Source organism: Euphorbia lathyris, chromosome 1 (assembly GCF_963576675.1).
Source record: "Euphorbia lathyris chromosome 1, ddEupLath1.1, whole genome shotgun sequence".
NCBI lineage: Eukaryota > Viridiplantae > Streptophyta > Magnoliopsida > Malpighiales > Euphorbiaceae > Euphorbia > Euphorbia lathyris.
In genome coordinates, this window is record NC_088910.1 from 117535643 (window position 1) to 117546414 (window position 10772).

A 10772-nucleotide genomic window follows, 5' to 3' on the forward strand; every position below is an offset into this window, starting at 1 on the left:
CATGTCATTTATTATGCAAGTCACACACTGTCCGGTGCACAATTGAATTACACCATGACCGGGAAGGAAATGTTAGCCGTAGTTTTTGCTTGTGATAAGTTTAGGTCATACTTGTTAAGTTCGAAAGTTATTATTTATACTGATCACGCAGCTTTAAGGTATTTATTTGCTAAAAAAGATGCAAAACCACGTCTAATTAGATGGGTTTTATTGTTACAAGAATTTGATATAGAAATTAAAGACAAAAAGGGAGTAGAAAACCTTGTCGTCGATCATCTATCAAGACTCGAAGATGAAAACGGTCCTATAGGTGAAACTATCGGTATACGAGATGATTTCCCCGATGAATATCTCTATCAAATAAAAAGTGTCATGTCACCATGGTACGCGGATATTGCAAATTATCTTGCAGCCAATATTGTTCCGGAAGGATTAACTTTCCAACAAAAGAAGAAATTCTTCTTTGACATTAAACAGTATTTTTGGGAAGATCATTTCTTGTTCAGAACTTGTGGTGACGGGATAATTAGTAGATGCGTTAGTGAAAATGAATATGAATCCATAATGTTAGAATGCCATTCTAGCTCTTATGGAGGACATAATAGGGTTAGTAAGACAGTAGCTAGAATATTTGAATGTGGTTTCTTTTGGCCTACGATGTTTAAAGACGTCCGTTCATTTATTACTCGTTGTGACAAGTGCCAAAGAACAGGAAATTTAGGAAGGAAAGATGAGATGCCCCTCACAACCATGTTAGAAGTTGAAGTCTTCGACATGTGGGGAATAGATTTCATGGGACCTTTTCCCCCTTCTTTTGGTAAAACTTACATATTAGTCGCCGTAGATTATGTTTCGAAGTGGGTTGAAGCAATTGCGACCCCGACAAATGATTCTAAAATTGTTGTTAATTTTCTTGACGAAATATTTTGTAGATTTGGTTGTCCTAGAGTCATTGTTAGTGATGGCGGTACCCATTTTATTAACCGTAGTTTTGATATACTTATGAGGAAATATGGAGTACGCCACCGAGTGTCAACGCCATACCATCCACAATCAAATGGTCAGGCGGAGATATCAAATAGAGAACTCAAATGGATTCTAGAGAAAACAGTTTCATCTTCAAGAAAAGACTAGTCTTGTAAAGTCAACAATGCGTTATGGGCATACCGTACTGCATTTAAAACACCAATAGGAATGACGCCATACCGATTAGTGTATGGGAAAGCATGTCGTTTACCAGTCGAATTAGAGCATAAAGCCTATTGGGCTATTAGGGAACTTAACTTTAATTTGCACCAAACAGGTAAAAAACGTTTGCTCAATTTAAATGAGTTAGATGAGTTACGTCATCTATCTTACAAAAATGCGAAAATATATAAAGAAAAAGTGAAAAAATGGCACGATGCCAAGATTAAAGTCAAAAACTTTAATATTGGGGATAAGGTGATGTTATTTAATTCACGACTCCGTTTATTTCCAGGAAAACTTAAGTCCAGATGGATAGGACCATATTTAGTCGTCAAAACATTCGATTATGGTTCTTTAGAACTTGAAGGACCTAACGGAGTTCGTTTCAAAGTTAATGGTAATCGATGCAAAATTTATTACGAAAATGTTTCGAATATAGGAATTGAGTTCGTAACAAGATTATCTGAAGTATAATTCGTTTAGCCTTTCTAACACAGCTTATTTTGTTTTATTTTCTTTTAAATTTTTGTTCATTTCCATTTTTCATTCTTAATTAATTATTAAATTTTTGTTTTACACATGCCATTTTTATGATTAGATGACTTTATATTATGATTTAGATGCATAAATTATGTTTATTTCATGATTTTAAATTTGATTTTAGGTAATTAGTTCGAATTTGAAGATTTAGGCGATTCTCTGCCGAGAATTTGGAATTCTCGGTCGTGAATTCTCCTTTTCAAAATTGTCCAAATAGGTAAGGTTTTTTCTGAACTTACCGAGAATATTTAATTCTCGGCCGAGAATCGAAAAATTAGGTTTCGACGCCTGATTTCCGTAAGGAAATCAGCGTGTCGCGACCGAGAATTTGGAATTCTCGGTCGCGACACGCGCTATTTTTGCACCATCAGACCTGAATCATCTTTAGCCTGTAGACAAACCCTTTCATAAACGAAAATTTAGGTTTCTTCAATTTAGAAAGGTATAATTTTATGCCTTTTCACATCAAAACAACACCTCATTTCATCCTAAAATCTTATAAATAAGTCCTAGAGGATCATAGTTCTGTTACATTCTTTTCATCTTTGTCAGATCAATTTTCTGATTTTCTTAACATACCATTTTTTTCCCTAAGTTACAGACACCTTGTTTCTTTAGTTCTTTACCATGCCTACTAAACAAAAAACCTCAAAGAAAAATGCTGCTTCAAGCAACAAACGTCCAGACTTATCCAAACGATACGGGGCGCCATTTCCTATCTTCAATCATGATGAAGGAATGCGTTACTGGAGGCTTCGTTATACATTCTTCGTCGGAATGTTATATATGGATGACTTCTTGAATGATCAACTTGGCATAAGCGCTGACATGAGTCGCTATTTGGAACGCTTAGGGTGGACAAAATTCGCCAACATGCGATTTCCAATCATTGGCGATTGGATTCTGGAATTTTTCTGTACCGTTCGTTTTGTTAACAAACGACGAGTCCGTCTTAGTTTTCGTCGAGATGGCGAAATCTTTACTTTTGGCTATCTAGAGTTGCAGGCCTGGTTTGGTTTTCCCCCAAGGGATACAATCAAACGTCATCCTGGCAAAGACATGACATCCACAGACATTTGGAGAATGCTTACTGGTTTTTGGCGTTTCAATCCTAGACTCGCCTACAATCATTCCTTTCACTCCAACTCCATGCTGTATTTACACAAATTTTTGTGTCACAGTTTGTTCGGTCGCACATTTAGTAGTGTGGTCCGTGACACCGATTTATATGTTCTTGGAGATATATTCTAAGGAAATACAGTTGATTCTTCAAAAATTCTGATGGAGGGTCTCACTAGTACAGAAATGGCCTACGGCCACGCCTTATTAGCTACGGTTATTTGCAAAACCGTGGCTACAGGTAATTGGGGTCGGTTATTTAAAAAACCGACTCAAATAATTAGAGCATTAGGGTCGGTTTTTTGAAAAAACCGACTCTAAATGTGATTTTTAAAAATGGTGCACGAGTTGGACAGTCATTAGTGTCGGTTCTTCTTAAACCGAGGCTAATAACCTAGTAATTAGCATCGGTTTAAATATAAATCGAGGCTAATAAACCAGTAATTAGCATCGGTTCAGGTAGAACCGACCCTAATTACTGAGGTTAATGGTGTCGGTTCATTGAAAACCGATGCTAATTACTCTTTAGAGTCGGTTAATTAAAAAACTGACTTTGAAGATTCATATATCAATCGTACCTGTTGTTCTCCCCCTTTCTCTTTCTCTCCTTTTCGCAACCTAATATTAGCAGCTCTCCTCTTTTCTCTCGTTTACTTTCTACTCATAAGCAGCTTGGTTTGAAGTTTCATCCGCACTGACTGGGTTTGATTTGTTATTCTTCCGAGCTTCATTGTTATATGGGTTTGTCTTCTATCTTCTGGATTTCCTTTATGATTTAGTTTTCTGTGTTTTTTTGTTATGGGTTTCGTTTATTATATGAGTTTGTTGGTATTCGTGTTCCGTCTTCTGGTTTTATCTCTGTTCGTATTCATTCTTTTGGTGGTTTTGTTCCTGTTCCTATTCATTCTTCTGGTGGTTTCGTCTCCTTATTCAGATGTTTCCATAACATAATCTGAAAAGACTTTAGATGAGGCATTGAAAGTAAATGGGAGAGTATTAAGGGCATTCGCCCCTGTCTGGGATAATTTCTAGTATCAGTTCAATGCTATATTGAAGTTCCAATCCTAGGGTAATTTCTAGTATCTGTAAATGGGAAACCCCTAATGGTAACATTGTAGAGATTAATTAAAGAGTCTGATTGATTGGAGGTCTTTAACGAGTGAACTCCCTTTCGAACTATCACTACTCTCGCTAACAGCATAGGATAAAAGAAGACTACCTGAAAGAGCGGAATCGATTCCGAATTTTTATAGTATGTTCTTCCTTCCCCTTTTTTTACTTCTTTCCCAGAGCTAATGGCTCACTTCACTCTCTTTACATAAGAAAGACCGGGAGTAACTCGCTTCCTTTCCTTCGAACTAGGGGTGACCATTCTTTTCTTATAGTTTCCAGACGTGAGTGACCTTGCAGAGTCCGGAAGAAAACAATTAGCTTTACTTTGTGACTGGTACAGATTGATTCTAACCTTTGAGTTTGTAGTATTAACTTTGTTGGCTGTTTTGACCTTTTTAACCCCCTTGTTATAACTAATTTGTAATCTTCTGAATGATTCCTTAAGTTTTAGTAACGCTGCTTAATTAAACATTCTGCTTTGTTTGGTTGATGGGAAAATTGAAGTATAATAGAAGGGATTTATATGATAGATTATTGAATGTGGTAGTTCTTAAGAATTAATCTTTGAGTTTCTAGTATTAACTTTCTTGGCTGTTGTGCAGCAGACAAGATATTTTGGGGCAGTTTTCAATGGTAAACTTGGAGCTTTTTAACATTGTGGACGAGATTAAGAAGGTTTCCAAGGCTTTTGTAGTGCAACTGAAGAATGTCAGTGCAGAAAATGCTATGAGTCAGGAGGATTTCGGGTCGACTCTATGGCCTGACTCGAAACCTTCCTGAATCGGCCGAATCGGAGTCACCACTGATTCGGCAGATTCATGGCACTAACGTACAGTTGCAGATGTTTCAACTATGGTTTCAAATAAGTTATGAAAGGAAATGAAAATGGATTCTGAAACATCCATTTAGGGGAATAAATGATATTAGTATTACTGTTGGATGTATGCTTATTGCTTATTAAGTGATGATGAGTTATATGAAAGTTATATCTGTACTGTACGTTATAAACATAAGAGGAATAAACGTACAGATGTTTCAAATGATCGCTGGGGCACTTGAATTGACTGAAAAGACTGCAAAAGATGCCACGAGTCCTATTTCGAAGGCATTTTCCCTTGATCTGGATGCAAATCTTAATTTGTGGGTTTGTTTTTTTTTTTTTTTTTTTTTTTTTTTTTTTTTTTGTTGATTCTCGTTGGAAAGGCATTTCGCGGAAATATATTGACATCATAAAGGACATGTATGAGGGAGTATGCACGAGTGTACGTACTAGTGTTGGGAAAACTGAAGAGTTTCCTATTACGATTGGAGTGCATCAAGGTTCCGCACTAAGCCCATTTCTTTTTGCCATCGTTATGGATGAACTAACAAGTTCACTTCAAGATGGTATACCATGGTGCATGCTGTTTGCAGATGATATTGTGTTGGTTGATGAGACGAAAGAAGGAGTGGAGATGAAGTTGGAACTATGGAGGCAAACTCTAGAATCTAGAGGCTTTAAGTTGAGTCGAAGTAAGACAGAATATTTGGAGTGTAAGTTTAGCGGCCGTAGGAGTAGGGAGGCAGGGACAATCACCCTAGATGGGAGAGTTGTTCAGGCCTCGGATTGCTTCCGGTATTTAGGATCTATTATCCAAACGGATGGAGAAGTAGATGGAGATGTTGCCCATAGGATTAAAGCTGGTTGGTCGAAGTGGAAGAGTGCTACGGGTTTCCTTTGTGATCCCGGCATGCCTAATAGATTGAAGGGAAAATTCTACCGGAAGGCAATTAGACCAGCATTGTTATATGGTACGGAGTGTTGGGCAGTGAAACACTGCCACATCCATAAGATGTCGGTGGCGGAGATGCGTATGTTGAGATGGATGTGTGGTCACACGAGAAAGGACCGGGTGCGTAATGAAATAATTAGGACAAAAGTAGGGGTTACATCTATTGAGAATAAAATGAGAGAAAACCGACTAAGGTGGTTTGGCCATGTGAGACGTAGAGCGCTTGATGCGCCGGTTAGGAGAACCGAAGAGTGGCAAAGGGATGTAGTGGTGAGGGGTAGGGGAAGACCTAAGCAAACTTGGAGGAGGGTGATCGAGAGTGATATGAGTTTATTGGGAATTGAGGAAAATATGGTAGTGGATAGGACGGAGTGGAGGGAGCGAATCTGTGTCGCTGACACGACTTGATTTTCACGGTTTTATATGATGGTTCATGTTAGCCGACCCCGAATCATTTCGGGACTAAGGCTTTGTTGTTGTTGTTGTTGTTGTTTTGTTGATTCTCGTTGTCATGTTTCTCTTGTTCATTTATTCTAACCTAGTTTTTTTTTTCTCTATTTGTGCTATAGGGACACACTGAACGCTATAATGACAAAGGGGCATAGTAGAGTTCCAGTTTATGCAGGAAATCCGAAAAATATAATTGGACTTGTCCTGGTAATCTCATTTCCTTTTAATGGACTCGTGCTGAACTGCGTTTCTTGTTTTTTAATACATGAGATTTGGTTTGATTCTGCTGCCTTTTGACTGAGATATGAAATCAGAAAATTTTGTTTTCTCCATAGCTTTTTTTTGCATTCTTGTTAATGTTCTAATCTCTTGAGCTATTGTGTTAGATCCCTATACCGCTGGGGATTCACAGTTATAATTGATGAGTAATATACATAAGCATTGAAAGCAAAGAAAATAAGTTCCTGGTTCCGTGTAAAATATAAAATGAATACCAAACAAGGACTAATCTAATAAAAAATTGAATTGAAGGTTCTACCATGTTTATTTTGCACATCATATATCAGATACATACAAGATATCTTTTGAAAATTGAGAACTTCTCATTTTGAACTTCAACAATCTGTTGTAATTACCTTAATTTGATTATACTATTGTTCCAGTCAAGTTTTTTCTCTACTTTCTCAATATTGTTAAAGTTTTTGAAGCATTAACATATCTCTTTATGTCTTTAAAGTTTCTTAATGCATCAGTCATATACGTATGGTAATATGATAATTGTCTAGGGGAAATGACATTTTTTTAGGTTCTCTTATACAGTTTTACCTGTCATGTTATCCTCGAAACTTTTGCCGGAGATGGGAGTAGATGATAATTTTAAGAGTGAGCAATTGCTTTAGGGATTGCACAGTTTGCCTATATCTCTCAAATCGAAAAGCTAAAGGTGAGTTGGAGTCTATAGAATAGTCAGTATATTATCTAAAGTTGCTTGCTTTCAAGGATCTGAGTTTCTAGTTATACAGAATAGAATTGATATGATGGGGGCAGCTTGTGAGAGTCCTGAAAAAGTATTAGATGATACTTGTAAAGCCTATCGACAAGGACCAGCCATTCTTCCAACTTTAGATAAGAGTCAGGCTGCAAAAATTTAAGAACAAGAGAACTCACTCCAAGCTGCTGCAAAATGTTGGTGAAGGTTATGCTCATAACTTCAAAAAAATTCATTTTTGTATCTGTTTGATCTTTTTGGAAGACCCAACTTGTTGGGAACTTGGGATTAAAGCTTAGTTGATGTATACAATGTTGTTTGATAATTATGTTTCTGTAATGCAGGGAAACATGCTGCTTGTGAGAAGGAATATCCTCCTTTTACTGCTATAGAAGAGGACGAGATTGAAATTCAAGAACAGAATCTTCCAAAAGATTCTACTAGTGGTATAGTTCGGTTCTTTCTGTTCATTTCTCAATTCCATATTGTTATTGATCATCTGAATCTACTTCTAGAACTTTGTCCAGAGAACCTATTGGTTTCCAAACCTTAAGAATGTTTTATGAGTCCCATGAATTTGTTTAATGCACCTATCACTTTAACAAAGTTTCTTAGGTCAATAGGTCACATTAAGTAAGTTTAGTTGGCTATTTGGTCATTTTAAGTAAGTTCATCAGATAACTTTAAGTGTAAGTTCAGGTGCTAATGAAATATCTCCAAAATTCAGTAGGACAATCGGGTTCTTAGACCAAATTCTAAAAATTCAAGAACCCTTTCATATTTAACACAAAGCCATTTATTTGAACTTCCATATGATGATTGATGCCCCAAATATGGGCCTAATACATACACAGCCACACCAAGTTGGTCATAAAAGCCGATTGCTCCGGGAATTTTGAAAACAACTGATTGTGTAAACTGATTTATTAGTCCTCTGAACTTATTTAAAATGATCTATTGGTTCCGTGAACTTCCTTAAAATGATATCCGTTTTGGTTCTCCAAATCATCACTTAATCTGCCATCCGTTTTGGGATTAATGCTTAGCTATGTTGAATGGAAACTCTTCTTTAATAGTGTTTTTGCATTTTGTGTTTGTGTCCGTGTCATTTGTAGGCTATTTTAGAAATAACATTTCCCGTGTCCGTTTTCATAATGCAGGGAAGTGAAAACTAGATTAGAAGCAAAAGCTAGCTCCTCTGTTCTTGAACATCCTCATTGTGTAATTGAACTCTCACGAGACAGCTTCAGAAAAACTGAATTGGTAAATATTCTCTTATCTGCCTTACATATTTGTTTTTCAAACAAGCTAATTATTTGTGTTGAATCAGTATGTTCCCCTGAAAATTTGTAAGGAAACACGGTCTATATGGTCGAAGTTGCTCAACGATTCTTGAGGATGATGAAGGGAGATGTTGGCCATCAAAACTACAGTACAGAAGTTCAAGTGGTAATTAGAGGTGCTTGGAAATCCTTCTGCCTTGCTTACAAGCTTAAGATTGGAGATTCCATCATTGTTGAGCTTGCTAGAAATGGGAAGATACCAGTGCTCAAACTAACTAGTAAGTTTTCAAAACATAGAATTCACTTAATGAAAAATGTTTAGAAAGAACTAGAAATTCGAAATGAACAATAGTAAAAATCAAAATGAATGACTCCGTCTCCGGTGATGAACGGTTTGGTCTTCAATTCTCCGAAATACATATTAAGCTATTGATCAATTCAAATTTTTTCGGCTTTAGCTCCAGATCTTTAATATCTTAATTTTGTTTTCATGATTTAGGGAAATCGCTAAAATCTAAGCAACCGGAGACTGAATTAGAAGCTCAAGCTACTTCTTCTCTAGTTCAGCAACCCTTCTTTTTGGCGGAAATAACATATTACTGTTGTTTGAAGTCTAGACTGGTTGTTACTTTACTTCCTACTCTATGATTTGGAAAAATAACATCTTTAAGTCCCTAATCTTTTCGGTTTGTCTTTTTTTGGGGGGAAATAACATCTTACTGTTGCTTGAAGTCTAGACTGGTTGTTACTTCCTACTCTATGATTTGGAAAAATAACATCTTTAAGTCCCTAATCTTTTCAGTTTTTGTTGATTTGAGTTCTTGATCTTTTAATTTCACATATTAACCTCCGGCTTCCCAAATTAGTTAGTTGGATATAAAGATGTTTGAGTTAATTATCATAGCCATAAAGCTTAAATTTCTTAGATTTTAACCTGTTCGGGTAACCTAATATTCATGGAAGAACTCAAAATTGTCAACAATTTGTTTGTTTTGCAGGCTATTCAGCTCGGTAAATTTGAATACAGACTCTTAAATAAGCTGGACATGGATTTACAAAAGCTAAGATGCAGAAGCCGGGTATCTTAAGAAAAGAGTTATTTTTTTTCAACTACCATGCTTTGAAATGTACGGATCCGATTCTTCAAATGGGTAAAGTTGGAAGAATGAAAATGCAAAGCAAGCATTTCATTGCTCTGCACTTGAGGTAAGGTCCTTTATATCAATATTCTTCTTCTATGGTCATTTAATTGTTAAGTGAGTTATCAAATCATCATGTCATTTGTCATATTGTTCTGGAAGTAGTATGGTTCTCTATTCTTTCACTAGGATTGTAATTAGCTCCTGAATTTGTTAATGTTCCATGAAGTAGTTAGGTAGTTGATTATGTTGGAGGTAGAGGAACTAAATTCATTTGTTATACATGATAAGGTTAGGATATTCATAAGCGGTGATGCGTGCAAGGTTAGGCATTCACAACCTGTAAACTAGAAACAAAGATTGTATTTTCCAATATTCAATATTGTGCTTCTTGTTCCATGCAGATACCTGCAATCAATCAAGATACTGCGATACAGAGATCAGAGCTGAATAAAATTCTAAATGGAAATCCGATTTGATAATAGTGAAGGAGGGAAGAAAGGGAACATAGTTAATGTGGGAGATCCTGTTTTTATTCTGAAGCAAGTCCCTTCTACAACTGATGCTGTTGTTTGAACTTGGTGTGTTAGATTAGTGACTTATCAAAAGAAACAAAGAAATATAGCGATTTTGACATTAGCATGTCTAGAGTAATGATAGAGAACTAGTATCTCAATTTTTTTTTGTGTTTACAGTGATATGTAGCTGGCTAAATATTTGAAAATATTGTGAATATTGAATCAATTTTCTTGATTAATTAATTATCTATATTTGTGTACATTTTTATTCATTTTGCATTTAATTTCAATAATACACCAGGATCAATTTTTATTACGGTAAATGACTGAGCATAACAAATCTTGTTTACCGTTAATTACGGTAATACAAAAAAAAATAGAGCAGGTTTAATTTGAATCTGCTGATTTAAAATTGTTAAAAACAATAACATTAGCGACGGTTGCAAAACAACCGACTTTAATATAAATAACATTAGCCACAGTTACAAAACAACTGACTCTAATGATTAGAGCATTGGAGTCGGTTGTTTTCATAACCGACTCGAATGCTTTTATCATTAGTCATGGTTCTTTTACAATCGACTCTAATGATCAGGGCATTGGAGTCGGTTGTTATGAAAGACCGTGGCTAAAGACCCCCTTTGACCACGGTTTTTCGTAAC

General features: G+C 36.0%; 1 protein-coding gene across 7 annotated transcripts; it reads left to right on the forward strand.

Moving 5' to 3' along the window:
- Positions 1-3462: 3462 nt before the first annotated feature.
- Positions 3463-10372, forward strand: LOC136210752 (uncharacterized). Of its 7 annotated transcripts, none has more exons than XM_066002147.1 (11): positions 3463-3588; positions 4563-5100; positions 6302-6389; positions 7002-7125; positions 7205-7377; positions 7515-7616; positions 8331-8433; positions 8501-8731; positions 8953-9074; positions 9452-9659; positions 9997-10372. In XM_066002147.1, exons 8-10 carry the CDS (start codon positions 8539-8541, stop codon positions 9539-9541), a joined length of 405 nt encoding a protein of 134 aa, XP_065858219.1. In that variant the 5' UTR covers positions 3463-3588; positions 4563-5100; positions 6302-6389; positions 7002-7125; positions 7205-7377; positions 7515-7616; positions 8331-8433; positions 8501-8538; the 3' UTR covers positions 9542-9659; positions 9997-10372. The 7 variants fall into 7 exon arrangements, 6 of the variants coding, with proteins under 6 accessions (XP_065858219.1, XP_065858222.1, XP_065858218.1 ...); XM_066002150.1 differs by having other exon boundaries at positions 4566-5100; positions 6988-7125; XM_066002146.1 differs by having other exon boundaries at positions 4566-5100.
- Positions 10373-10772: the final 400 nt, after the last annotated feature.

Excerpts from the sequence above, each read along its gene's own strand:
- LOC136210752 (XM_066002147.1), top strand. The coding sequence starts at position 8,539 with ATGGTCGAAGTTGCTCAACGATTCTTGAGGATGATGAAGGGAGATGTT. Across the intron at positions 8,732-8,952 it reads ACCAGTGCTCAAACTAACTA|GGAAATCGCTAAAATCTAAG; the intron begins GTAAGTTTTCAA and ends TTCATGATTTAG. Across the intron at positions 9,075-9,451 it reads GTTGTTTGAAGTCTAGACTG|GCTATTCAGCTCGGTAAATT; the intron begins GTTGTTACTTTA and ends TTTGTTTTGCAG.